The sequence below is a fragment of the Ciona robusta genome, chromosome 10, assembly GCF_009617815.1.
Source record: "Ciona robusta chromosome 10, ASM961781v2".
Classification (NCBI taxonomy): Eukaryota; Metazoa; Chordata; class Ascidiacea; order Phlebobranchia; family Cionidae; genus Ciona; species Ciona robusta.
Window position 1 is genome coordinate 271784 of NC_143244.1, and position 14521 is coordinate 286304.

General features: G+C 37.5%; 1 protein-coding gene across 1 annotated transcript; it reads left to right on the forward strand.

Annotated features, from left to right (window-relative positions):
• The first annotated feature begins 7191 nt into the window (after positions 1-7191).
• LOC149729214 (uncharacterized) lies at positions 7192-13055 on the forward strand. The gene is made up of 9 exons (XM_089887397.1): positions 7192-7215; positions 7850-7907; positions 8366-8475; positions 8849-9684; positions 10237-10373; positions 10748-10942; positions 11371-11567; positions 11931-12071; positions 12231-13055. The coding sequence occupies exons 3-9, from the start codon at positions 8372-8374 to the stop codon at positions 12481-12483; spliced, it is 1863 nt and encodes a 620-aa protein (XP_089743523.1). The 5' UTR covers positions 7192-7215; positions 7850-7907; positions 8366-8371; the 3' UTR covers positions 12484-13055.
• Positions 13056-14521: the final 1466 nt, after the last annotated feature.

Sequence of the window (14521 nt, forward strand, 5' to 3'; positions counted from 1 at the left end):
TTATGTTTTCTATATTTAGTCTGATTGTCGAATCACCGTTGTGATTGTGACGTGGCGGTCACGTGAATAGAACACGTGACCAGGAAGAACAGTAGGGTCACGTGATATTTAGGAGATGACGTCATAGTTGCGCAAATTTCAATCAATCTCGGTTTGTTCTTCATTTATCTTAGATGTAACATGGTATGTATATCATATACCTAGTGTACCATATCTCAAATACAGCTATGTATGGCTGATTAAACCTTCGTATTCTTAGTTTTATCTCTTCGGTTACGTCAGCAAAGATTGCAGTCATGTATTAAAATAAAAGACGGAAAGTTATGGTAAAATAACGGTCGTTATAACAAGTTTAAACAGAAGTTATTTAGTAACAGGCGTGGCCTTATAAGGTTTGTGTCGATTAAGTGAAAAGCTTTGTATATAATGGGAAACTTTGCTGTAGGAAACTGAACGACTGGATTTTCACTTTCATTTAATTGTGTCGGTCATTACGATCGTATTAGAAAGGATATTGGAAACGTAAAGTAGATTACAACTTGAAAGTAGGGCATCATATGCGAAACATGAGGTATATTTGCATTGTGAGAAGACGTGGGGTTGAATGTATGTTATATAGGGGTGGGTATTCTATGCTGATGACTGTATGTTACGTCACAATCGTCGAACAACGTCGTTTGTGACGCAGTAATTCCCGCGCGAGGCAACATGGCCGTCGTCAACGAACCGTGACGAGCACTTGCCTTTTTTGAATTCGGTGACGTCGAAGATAGTATTGTTTACCAGCGTTTGTGCTTTACTGGGGATACCAGGGCAAAGTGGACGGTGGTAGATTGTAGAGTTGTGCAAGTCACGAGGGGAGATCTATAATTAAGTAAGGTAGAACAGTGTAGTGTTGTGTGTAGGGGAACTGTAGTGTTTATGGCAGGTGGTGTAACTTGATATCTTTAAACGGTTTTCATGTTTCGAACACTGAGTATGTGGTCACGTAACGACTTAAAGTCCAAAGTTATTAACAATATCAGTGTTATGACGTTCTACCCTACTGAGCAGGAAAAGGACTTTGTTTTTCCGTTGTGTGCAAGCAGGCAGCTGGTATGCGAGTAAATCCACAGCACCGGCTGCATGAAGCCACCTACGAGTTGCAGACTACATACAAAGCACATGAATCATAAATACGCGGCTATACGGTTCCAAGTGGAGCTAACTTCTGCTAAGCGTTCATCAACATATCGCATCTAACATCTCAGCTACCAAGCGAGAGTGATTAGTAAGCAGGAATTATCGATTAGTCTTGTACCATGCTAAGCCGTGTACTACAAGCAATGGGAGCCGTAAACACACCAAGCTTTATATATAGAAGCTGCATTGGTCGGGTCTACTACGCTGTGATTAACAGAGAATTATTGTGTACTTAAGGTCGCTCGTTGGTACTTAAAAGAACCGCATAGTTCGTTGGTAGTTTTTACAAGGCTAACTGCTAAAGTCGCGTAACGTGTCTGTCATTGATAACGGGCGAAAACCTCTCAGCAGAGGTGATGTTATACCCGAGTGCGGTTGATGCAGTTTGTGTATGGTTGGTCAGGTCGATAAGTTTAGTTAATCTTGGACATTAGGCCGTAAGTTGCCATGCAAGATCAGAAGAACAAATTGCGTAGATTGGTCGCGCTGTAACTTGGTGGATAGTAACCTCTTTTACACTGATAATGGACCAAGTTACTGTCTGGATACTTATCTCATGATCAGCAGATGTTTCGGACACTAACTTGGCTACTGTTTCATTTAAATTTCTATATTTTATGATCACTTTTATTATGTTGAGCTGTCGTTTGATTCGCTATGCCGTATCAATCCGTATCAACGTACATTAACTTCGCGTGCGCTTTAAAATTGATTTTCTATTTGGATTTTAAGATCTCTTGTTTCAAAAACTTTCATTAGAACTGCGCACAATAGCCTTTGTGTAATCACAAGCATAATTCGCAAGTGACGTCACAGTAGGGCTTTGTTTCGTATAATAATGAGACAAATTTAAACAAAAGCAGGTTGGGTTCCCGCCAAAATAAAACGTGTTTATCTTCCAGCTTAATTTAAAATACCCAACTTTATCACAACTCTGTTAGCGGGAAAAGAAATAAACGATCAAAGTCAATTAATCACTTGTCTGGCACCATGAGAAAAAAAAAGAAAATCAAAAGCAAAATATCATAAAAAATTGACGGTGTTTTCGAATTCATTTGATTCAAAAACCGCGAACCTCTATTTTAGAATATCTATGACGCAAAAGAAACATCGACAAATAGCGCCCACTCCAAATATGGGAAGCAACCGAAGCCGTGAAAGGAAACGTCCGAACACCGATGGTGTATTTTCGATTCTTTACTAGATTCGTGCGTAAGAGAATCGAAGCGATCAACCTTATTTTCACGTTGTTTAAGAAACTGAAATTTCGTACAAAGGCAGCATTGAGAATATTTCGGTTCCGTGTTTAAAATCGAAAAAACAATGCGTTCTGGTCGAAGGCTGAAATGAAATGGTTCATGTTTTCGTTAACGTCTGTCTGGTAGTAAACAAATAATACTTACAAAATTATTTAACTGAATTCCCACTACATTCCAAAAAAGTGTTGTTAATTGTTAGAAACACGATCAGAAAATATGAGATTTGTAAGCTAACGGTATCCCATCTTACAATATGTTATAACCATAGTAGACACAATCAAGTTTGAAGATACGCCAAGCAGCAAGTTGCTAGATGTTAATACAGGTTAATGTGCCACACCCAGGTTACCGAGTATAACATGGGTGTGGTGGGCATGCGGTTTAACATCTGGCTCACTTGATTTTGTGTCTGCTTCTTTTCTCGCTGGCCACGATGTTTGTTTGTTTTTACTTGTGACGTCATAATCGTTAACAATGGCAACGGTTCCATAACCGACAGACCAAGTTCTAGAATCAAATTGTCGCAAATAATGTAGATTTTAAATTGTTCTATGACGTAACAATGCTGGGAGTGACGACAACAATTCTACTTTGTTTAAAATCGCGAACGTAACAATCCAAACTTATCTCGAATATTCCATGTTTGAAGTTAATTGTGATTGTTACGTCATAAAGAAACAGAAGTGGAAAAGTCTGGATTCCTTTGTTAATGAAAAACAATTGAAAAAGGCGTCGTTGTCATTTGTACGTTGCAGTCACGCTTTTATTCAGCGTGTTTTATGAATGTTACTTTTTGTTAATTCCCTTCTCTTCGTTGTTTTAATTAATTTTATCTCGATGAGATAAATAAACATTATGTAATGTAACCAACAATATATTCATCCGCGGAGGAAATATAACAGGTCCGATTATTTGCTAAATAATGCACGTTATGACGTATTTATGGAGAAATGTTTTCATCGATTGCATCGTTAATAATAAATGGCGTCGTATCGCGTCACATTATTTCACTTTGCATCGATATTGTGACGTCATAGTACGCTTTTATTAAAAACAATAAGATTAATTCGAAGCAACATGGCCTGTTATTTCATTATTGTGAATGTGTCGACTACTGTTATAATAATGTGGGGTAAGATGGATACTGTTAGAACCTAATGTCCCATATTTTCTAATCGTGGTTTAAACAATTAATCACGCTTCGCGGGACTACGGTTATAGTTTTGTGAATATTCTCTTTTATCGACAAGCTCGCGATTTAAATGTTTCATTATATGTAGCAGGACATTATACGTCATAACGGCATTGTTTGTTCGCGCAGTCACGTGGGTGCAGGTAATTACGTCATAATATATGCGTGATAACATCGTCACATCGATTGAAGGAACGCATGAATCGATGTGAGGTTATAAACTTTGAGGTGAAGCCATTGCTTGAAAGAATAATTGAACGTAAATAATATTAACCTTTTCGAATACGATAACTAAAATCAAATTTATTAAAACAACCAAGAGAAGGAAAGTAGCAGCAAAACAACAGTCGTACAAATACTTAGAACGTTATAAGTTGGCGTTAATGCTATACCGACAATATAAATCAACAAACTCACAGTGAGTTGCCATTAGTAACGGTAACGAAGGTCAAATTAATTGAAAATCGTGAAAGTATAATTACCAACAACACCGGAGTCGTTATAACACGCTATGAATTCATTCTATGGGTGAGGTTTTTCTCGAGGACGTGGGATTAATGCCAGATTTGCCGCATTACCACAATAACACGCAATGGATAAAAATATTCACAAAAAAACGAAAAGAAACCTCACAAATACATGATGACGCCATGTACGCCTAATATGATTATACACTTTATGACGTAACACAATCAATATTTCGGGTCACACGAGTTCATCACGTGATCAATATAATTCCTAATGGCCACCTCTAGGTCCAGGACAATATAATAATACCGTGGGGTAAGATGGATTCCGTTAGCACAGAACATCCCATATTTCCTAATCCTGTTACTAACAATTACGAGAGCTATTTTAAAGTCGTGAAGTAGCAGTTATAAGTTCTGTAAATATTTTTTTTACTACCAAATGGGACGATAAGAGAGAATGAAAGCACGACCCATCTTACCCCAACGTACTTTAACATCATAGACCACATATTGCGGGTATAGGTTGTAACATAACACTATGTTTCCATTCATTCGAGAGTGGCGAACATGTAATATGCAAGTGTCCAGTTTAATTATGACGTCACAGAGAACCTGCATATGCGAACGCTGCGGTTCAGCGTTTCTTATATTATGACGTCATTTCCTGAGTTCTAATATTTACGTCACAATGCCCGGTTGCGGTAAGATCGATAACGAACGCGATTCAATTGTTACGAATGTATTATAACAATGGACTCTCGTATCAGTTTATGACGTAACTTGCTGTTTGTTCCTTCATAAACCTCACAGGCGTAAAACGCGATTAAGAAACAAAATTCGCAAAAAAGAACTAACAAAAAATATACGTCACAATGTGAACGATTGTTCGATCACAATCGCCGTGACTTTAAGCGTTCGAGAATTATTTAATTGTTTCCAAGTCGGTCAAGCGGAAAATCGATTTTGGAACAATTGAAATTCTGGAACTTGGTACTGTTACGTCACTGCTGACGTCATATAACCGATGTAACAAGATCAAGTACTACGAAATATAACAAACAAAAATCAAGTCTAATGTAAATTTTACTGTTTCGCTCAAAATGCCATCATCACTCTTCTACTCAAATCTAGTAAAATGATATTCAGTTATCATTAGACACTGTTGAAGCTATTTTAGGAGGAATATATAAAACAAAACTATTCGTTGGACTTGAGGATTTTTGTTTGTAACATATTTCATGACACTTGATCCTGACTGTTATTTCGTTACAATAATCGTCCAACTTCATGAGCATTAGGCCAGGACAGATTAACGGAATTCATCACAGTTAGCTTACGTAACAATCAGATGTTCGAGGATCGATGTCGGGTCAATCGAGTTCGCAAGTTGTTTCAGCCTATGACGTCATAATGGTTTCGATGTATGGCGAAATATGCATTATGACAAAACAGTTTGAACTAACTGGAGTATTACGGAAAATGACGTCATAAGAGCTGTTTGTTATCAAACTGCGGGTAAAGTTCGCAAACAATGATCGGTTGTGTCGTAAAGCGCGTCATAAAAGATCTATTGTACGTCAACAACACGTGTGTCCAGTTACATGAAGATAGTTTACATTGCAGTAGCTCGACAGAAAGCATGGGGTTGCAATAGATTGGAATAAGCTGGTTTATAACGCGCCGTTTAATCTTTTTAGCATTTCAGACTTGTGTTTTAAACCCTGTGGGCGGCAACGCGGTTTATACACTGAGTATACTGAAAGTAGTCTGTATCTCTTCAGTTTTAGAAGTTGAATTATAAAACGTTTTAGCGGTAAGGGAGTCTCTTTACGATATTTTACTGGATATTGAATGAATATATTTGCATTAACTAATATAGTAATGTAGTAGCTGACTTGTGGAAATCAGTGACCAGTTAATATTACTGGTACCCCGAAATTTATTTATTGTGACTTCCTTTGTGTTTGTTTTTACAATGTTTGTGTACCACGTAACGTGGTGTAAAAAGTCGATACTATTATTGTAATGCAGCCGAAAATGAAGTGACTATTCAGTTCGTTAAGTTATCGGTATGTGTGCATATATAATACATGTGTTTGGTGTGTATACGTCTAGCTTTAAGACGTGTTTAAGGTTCTAGTAATATGTCTTGTTTCCTGATATATATTAAACCTATGCAAACAAACGTATTTGGGCTCGCCTTTAAAGATTAAGTAGAGTGCGTAACATGGTTCATGTTTTCATTCTCCTTTCCGCCCCATTTAGTAGTAAACAAAGAATGTTTACAAAATTATAAAACCGTATCCTCACGACTCTAAAACAGCGTTGTTAATTGTTAAAAACACGATCAGGAAATGCGGGATTTGGTGCTAACGGTATCCCATCTTGCCCTACAGTACTATATGTTGCAACGGCTAATTTAATTAGCAGGTATATTGGTGTAGGGTCACAGACTATAATAAACTATCATCCATGTTCAATTAAACGTCGCGTATTGTTATTTAAGCCTTATAGCGTGTAATTTGAATTAAGGTTATTACGTAGCGACTTGGGGTGTATGACGTAACAGTACGCATTGATACGTCATATTCTACATTTTTGTGGAAGTTCTAGTATGGACGTGATGGATTATAAAGACCGGAAGTCGCCGCAGCTATGATTTCCTCTGCTTCGTTGCTAGAACGGCTCAGAGTACAAGAAAGCGAGATGACAGTAGTGTGTTTCAATCTAGTTTAAGATACAGATTATAAGGATCCAACGTTATAGTGGCGAGGTGTATGAAAACAGAAGTAACAATTTAACTGTTTGATTGGTATTTAGATTAATGCAATGTTGCATCTGAGTTAAGTTTAATATGCAAATATTATAGGAATATCATGGAACAGTAGTTGCATAAATATGGATTGTCTGGTCCGTTACAAGACATACATAATGTATGTATATTTAGTATAATATATAAAATACGATTAGCAGTTTTGTGGTCAAGTAAATCTAATGTTGCATACAAGTTATCAGCACGTTTCAATCTCTAGCTTAAGCTGCAAATGATTTAATAATCCAATAACGTCATCGTGTTGAATGATTACATCAGGCGTGTATAAAGAACAACTCGGTAATTTAAAGTAAATTTAATGCTCGATGTTAGCCGCATATTAAATAACATAGCACCCGTGTGACTTAGCCATTCATTGCATTACAGCGTTACCAATTATACCAAGTTTTACGAGTATTTATAAACGCCTATATTTAACATGTTGTATTGTTGAGAGAAAATCACTTCGTGTACAATCTTGGCATACTTTGTTTTGGCTAACGTAACGCACGTTCTGTAATAACCTGTAAACGGCACAAAAGTAACATTATCGCTTACGGGTTGTTTAAATTGAGGTTAACAAAGCAAAACAATCACCCACAAAGTTACATACATGGTAACTCGTAAGCGAGCACAAGGTGAATGAAACAGAACACCCGTGTTATAACGACTGTCGTTGCCCCGCCATGCGAGGATAATTAAGTTACATACGTGGTAACTTGTAAGCAGGCACAAGGTGAATGAAACAGAACACCCGTGTTATAACGACTGTCGTTGCCCCGCCATGCGAGGATAATTAAGTTACATACGTGGTAACTTGTAAGCAGGCACAAGGTGAATGAAACAGAACACACGTGTTATTACGACTGTCGTTGCCCGCCATGCAATGATAAACAAGTTACGTTAATTCATTCAACAATGTTATATCTTACAGATAATATAGGAACTTATTATGTTTTATTGATAAAGGAAACCACACCAGCTGTACAAAGGTAATTACGTCATGTATGACGTCATAGTCATGACTTTTCCATATATAGTAACAATAAATGGGAGGGGTTTTTATGTTAGAGGCTTGCTCATTATAAACACCTCTGTTACCTCATAGATCGTATTATGACATCATAAAACAATGATGTTGTATTTATTATTATCTTGAGCCCATAATATAATTTTTGGTGCTGTGGCATAATGGTTAGCTCGCCTCTAGCCCTGAGATACGAGTTCAAGGCTCGCCGCTGCTACCATTGTGGGAGTAAGTGTCTTTGGGCAAGACACCTAACGGAAATTACTCCAATCCAGTGGTTACTAATGGGTTGTCTAAACTGGCCCACAAAGTTAATGTGTGGTAACTCATAAGCAGGCACTAAGCATATAAAACAGAACACCCGTGTTATAACCACTGTTCTAACAAGTAAGCTACTTTCATTAATATGATTTCTATGTTTAGTTCAAAATGGCCGACACCGCCCCGTTACGAAGAAGCCGACGAGCAGCTAGTCTCACAGCAGAAGTCTTGTGGAATATTCAAATCGAGGACGACCGAAAAGCAAACAACAAGTTTGTTATTTCTATGTTTAGATTAATATTGAAGACTCCGATGTATTACTTATATATTATTTAATCTGATATTCATTACATAAATAATATTTATCTCTTCGAATACAAAAAAAGAATAAATAATATAAAGAAGACAGGGAATTCATAACTATTTGTTATCATTAGTTACTATAGTTATAACTATTTAGAGTTAAAATATAATGTTTGTGCCAATGTTCGTACTGTATGAATGTCTGGGTAAAGTCCCATGGCAAGGAGACATGGAATTCGTGCAACAGTTGTTTATTACCTTGTTGTATGAATATTTCGGCAGCTGTTAACTTGTTACTCTCATTACGATGTCACTTGGTTAAAATATGTTATTTCTATGCAGACCTCATAAGAAGAATTCAACGAGTGAAAAAGTTGAGGCCTCCAAACGAGGGCGCAAGAGAGCATCAGGCGATAAAACTAACGAGAGAAATTCACCAATCGATGATGTGTTTGAAGCTGTACCCGAGAAAAAAGTGAAAATTAAGACTGAAGGAAGTTCGAAGCCCGTGTTCTCGTCATCGGGGCCACTAGGTGGTGGTAGACGAATTCACGGAAAACTCACAGCCTCGGTTGCTCCGTTGATAAAAACCTCGTCACCACCAGTGGCAGCAACGCGCAACAACACACAAGTTGCCCATAGCAACCCGATATTGTTGCTACCGGTATCACTGCAAACCAACCATGGTAGAGTGGGGACGCCTGAGGTTGGTGGGTTGCCAGTTATCACTCTACAAGACCCATCGGAGTTACTTTCATGTTTCGGGATTAATAATACATCGAAGCACGGTGAAAGTTGGGGTGTTACGAGCATCACGACATCGAACACTAACCCACGAGGGGTTCAAATAGGGATTAAACGATGTGGATTAACGTTGCCACCCACGCACACACCCGTCTACAGCATGAAACAGAACAAACCTACCAACACAGGGCAAGATGAACCTTTGAACTTGAGTGTTGGGGGAAAACCCAAACTATTAGTACGCCCTGTACAGCAAGGGTTATCCCCTGCAGGGGCATTCCCGGTTAAAGCATGGAAATCGCAAGGAATAAAAGTTCTTTCAAGTTTAAGCCACAACAAAACTATCGGGAGGGTAACGGTACGTACCAAAGTAAATCGCAAACCAGGGGTAAGTCCCGATGTTTCACCAAGACCAAAGAAATGTCCTTCGCCAGGTTAGTGGCTGATCTTTAATTCTAATTGAAGTAATGTTACTGTATACACCTCATGCTCACTGTAGAGTTATAACATAGGTGTCTTCTTATACACCAGACACACATCGTGTATTCATACACCTCATGCTCACTGTTAAGTTATAACATGGGTGTCTTCTTATACACCAGACACACATGGTGTATTCATACACCTCATGCTCACTGTCGAGTTATAACATGGGTGTCTTCTTATACACCAGACACACATCGTGTATTCATACACCTCATGCTCACTGTCAAGTTATAACATGAGTGTCTTCTTATACACCAGACACACATGGTGTATTCATACACCTCATGCCCACTAACTTGTTTTAAAAAACGTTATTGTGTTTTATTATGTGTACCCTTCTCTTTATTGGTCTAATTAACCCAATCTTTGTTACTCTGAAAGAGATAAAAAAGAATGAATGTTAATATTTCGTATTATTTATGTTTTATCCAATTACATAACACGGGCATCTGAATTAAACAGCCATGCTCATAACCTTAAGTGAATATTTATTCTTGCAGATTACGCATGTTCTTCACCAGATGTTGACGACGTTCATCGTGACGTACGACACACTTGTAACCGACCGCAAATTAAGTTAAGGAACAAAGCAGCGCCCCCTCGTGGATCTGCTGAGTACGACGCGTTGGTAGAAGAGGTGAGTCTCTAGCGCCATCTAGGGACCGGAAAAAATGCATTACTTTTCCTGTGACGACAGTCATATAACACAGGTGTTCTGTTTCATACACCTCGAACCAGCTTACTAGTTACCACGTATGTAACTTATTTATCCTTACATGGCGGGGCAACGACAGTCGTTATAACACGGGTGTTCTGTTTCATTCACCTCGTGCCCGCTTACAAGTTAGCATGTATGTAACTTTATGGGTGATTGTTTTTCTGTATACTGATCATTTAAACAACCCATTTAGTGCAACATTACTAGCATATTTATTGAATAACACAGACGCCCACAACGATACCAATGTCACCACCACGTATGTAACTTTTTGATGAAACAAAATTTCACAGCAACGTCGCGCGCAAGCTGTTCGAGAAGTTGAAGCAAAACGGAAAGCTCTCAAACTTCGGTTGATGCGAACCAGTCCCGTAACAGGGAATTCCCCCTCAATATCTGATTGGTCGAGTGTTGTGACATCATCAGATGAAACAAACAATGGTTGGGAATGGGTTGGTAGTCCGTACACTGCTCTTGTGTATAGCGTGGTAAGATAATGCTTCATTTTATTTTATTTACAAATCATAATTTATCTTAGTTAAAAAACTCCTGTGTGTACACTTGAGATTCAATAATGTTTTTTTGTACATTTCATCATTTATTTATACAGTAGGTTGGGGCTAGATGGGATACTTTTTTAATTAATATTTACAGAAATATAAAGCGGTAGTCTCTTAACTCTAAAAAAGCTTTGGATAATAGTATGCTCAAATAACGTTTTGTCTAAATATTCGTTCTAAACATATTTCAATCTTCGCCACCATATACTAAGAGACAGATAAAAAGTTAATGCAATATTATACTTGGTTAACATGCTGTTTTTATGTTAAGATGATCCATGTTTTCTCTCTTTTTTTAATGCTTTTTATCTCATGCAACATTTGTTAATGTTATTTATATTTATATGTCATTCTAGGAGAGCGGAAAATATGTGAAACGCCGGTGTTTCCCCGGCATGCGTCGTCAGGACGACGGAGGTTACACTGTTGTCATGGTGAGGGATTGCGTGTTCTTGTTGGCCGGGGAGGAAAACGAACCTCCATATTTGGGCAAAGTGACGTCACTGTGGGAGAAAGGAGATCAAATGATGATCAGTTTGCTGTGGTTTTACAGGTGGTTATATTATTTCTATGGTGGTTATAGTGTTTCTATGGTGGTTATATTGTTTCTATGGTGGTTATATTGTTTTTATGATGGTTATATTGTTTCTATGGTGGTTATATTGTTTCTATGGTAGTTATATTCTTTTTATGGTGGTTATATTGTTCTATGGTGGTTATAGTGTTTCTATGGTGGTTATATTGTTACTATGGTTAAAATAAAATAAATTTATTTTTTTTTTTTGAATGCAGTAACAAAGATCAAATATTTGTTTTTATTGTAATTCGCATTGTTCTTATTTTATTAATGAAAATTGTTTAAAATTTCGCGTTTCATTATCGTAAAACAAACTGATGACATCATAATTTCCAATAGACCGGAACACACAGAGGATAATCGACCAATCAGCGACGAGGTTTCCGACGACGAGTTATTTGCGTCACGTCACCAAGATGAAATGTCGGTTGCCTGCGTTGAAGATCGGTGTCATGTCGTCACTTATTCAGAGTATTGCAGGTGGGAATATATTGTGTGTTGGCATTATTTACAGCGTGTCTGTAAGGGTACCGGGCATGTGCTTTTGGGCAAGACACTTAACGACAGTTGCTCCAACCGAGTGGTCACTATTATCAGCCATACACCGTTAAAATCACTTATTCATAATATTAACCACAGAGCACAAGCAAGACTTCGACGAGACGGTGCGTGGCTCAAGCACGACATCAGGCGGATAGTTCCACCTCTACCAGCGGCCACTAAAAGGCGCTCGCGACCCCGTGTTCGCGGTGAGGTCGACACAGACCCAAACAATCTTTTTTTTTGTCGTCGCGTCTATGACGTCAAAATGCGTCGTGTTCTAAAATCACTCCCCGTCCCCACGTCGCTGTACAACGAACATGGCCGACGTTCGACCACAGCACCGACGTAAGGTTTCAAAAAAGAATATTTCTTGTTTAAAAAATGAATCTTTCTTATTTGGATTCCAACTCTACTGTGCCGCTGCTATATTTTCGTTTTTTTGACGTATAGTACTGTGGGGTAAGATGGAATACGTTAGCACATAATATCCCGTGTTTCATAATCGTGTTTTTAACATTAACAACTCGAGTCGTGAGGATCTGATTATATTTCTTTGAACATTTTTTGTTTACAACCAAACAGGACGAAGAAAGAGAATGAAACTTGTCCCATCTTACCCCAACCTATAAAATGTTATGACGCATGGTTCCTCTGTTCCGTCACAAAAAAAATATTTATAAAACTTATTGAAAATTTTTCCACGATGAATTTTAAACGTACTTTGAATATTATGACGTTATAATTGTTAAGTCGCTTGTGACGTCATTGATACAACTCATTTAAATACTGATGACGTGTTTTATAATAATTGGTTCTTTAAATATTGATCTCTGATTGGTTACTCGGTGTGTAACGTCGCTTTCAAAGTTCGTTCTGATTGGACAGTTTTTAATCAGAAAATAAAATTAAAAAATGTGTTAATTTTTTACCAAGGTTTAAACATTTTCTGTTTTTTCTGCGACCATGCGCATTGTGATAAACAAGAAAGCACAGCTCTAATGAATGAGCACTTTAATTAACTTAATTTTATTTACAACCACGGTGGTTGTAACATATTTTAAATCTACGTCGGAATTAGAATATATAACGACATCAACTCCCAGTACTTTCAACCTATAGTAAACCAACCCCGGCGCCGTGCCAAAGTGGTTAGCTCGTCATTGCTACTATCATGGGCGTACGTGTACTTGGGCAAGACACCGCAATTTTTTAAACCCAGTGATTACTAATGGGTTGTCTAAGTTGTCAGCCATACATAAAAAAATACCCACACATAAAGCAACACATACATATGAACATCCGTGTTATAATGACAGTCGTGTTCCGGCCACACATTCATTCAACCACACCCACAATGGCAGTAATACGGAAGGAATTAACGACAATTAGTTTTCAACGCAACCGTTTCAATACGTTGGTTATTGATATACTTCCCATACCTAAATCCATCGATGATATAACGTTTATGGTCGGGCGGGTATGGACTATTTGTCATTCCTATAGTTATTTTATATAAGGATAGATATCTACGTCTATCGTTTTTGCTTCATTTTTATTGTTTGGGCATGTAGTTAGGATAAATCTATTGCATGTATACATTCTTTAACCAATCACTACAGACATACATTGGTCCAGTATTAGTATAAGCCCAAACAATAAAAACGAAGAGTATAAATTATATCGCCAAACTTAGGGTGACAGGGAAGGCATACGCTAGAATAGCTGCACTATATTATTCAGTAAACATTACAACCAATAAGTTAAATTTGTTTAAGAACTGTGTGTCTAACCATTTTTCTCTCTCCTATGTTTTAAAAAGCTTGGCGCCTGTAGTTTTGATAAAATTATCTCTCCCCTACTGCTCCTGGGTAAGATTTAAAATGAGTCGGGTGCACTACTCAAGTTATATGTAACAGAAAGATTATGTAACTGTTGTATACTTTTATACTTTACGTAAATTATTGTTTCTGAAAGAATTGTGTGAAATCTGGTACAGAAACTTGGTCTCCACAGCTTTGCTATTCAGACATTCTTATTATGTAAGTCTCAAACGTTCGTTTAATATAAAAAGATTACGCAGATTTGTTCGTTGTAGAGATATGTTTATGCTTGAATATCGATAATAATTAAATATGGACGAAGTTTACATAAACTGCGGGAATAGTGTTAAACTATATGCTAGCAGCTTACAATATTCAAAAGGCTGGATCAAATCAGATATGGCTTGTAACAGAATTTGTTATTTATCTCTTCGAATAGAAATTAAATGAAACAACAAATAGCAACAGTCTTTACCACAAAGACTATACAGAGTTAAAAGTGTCAATCAAAACCGTGGCTGCTAAACGCACACAGCATGGTTATATGCCTACATGCTTAAAGTTTTA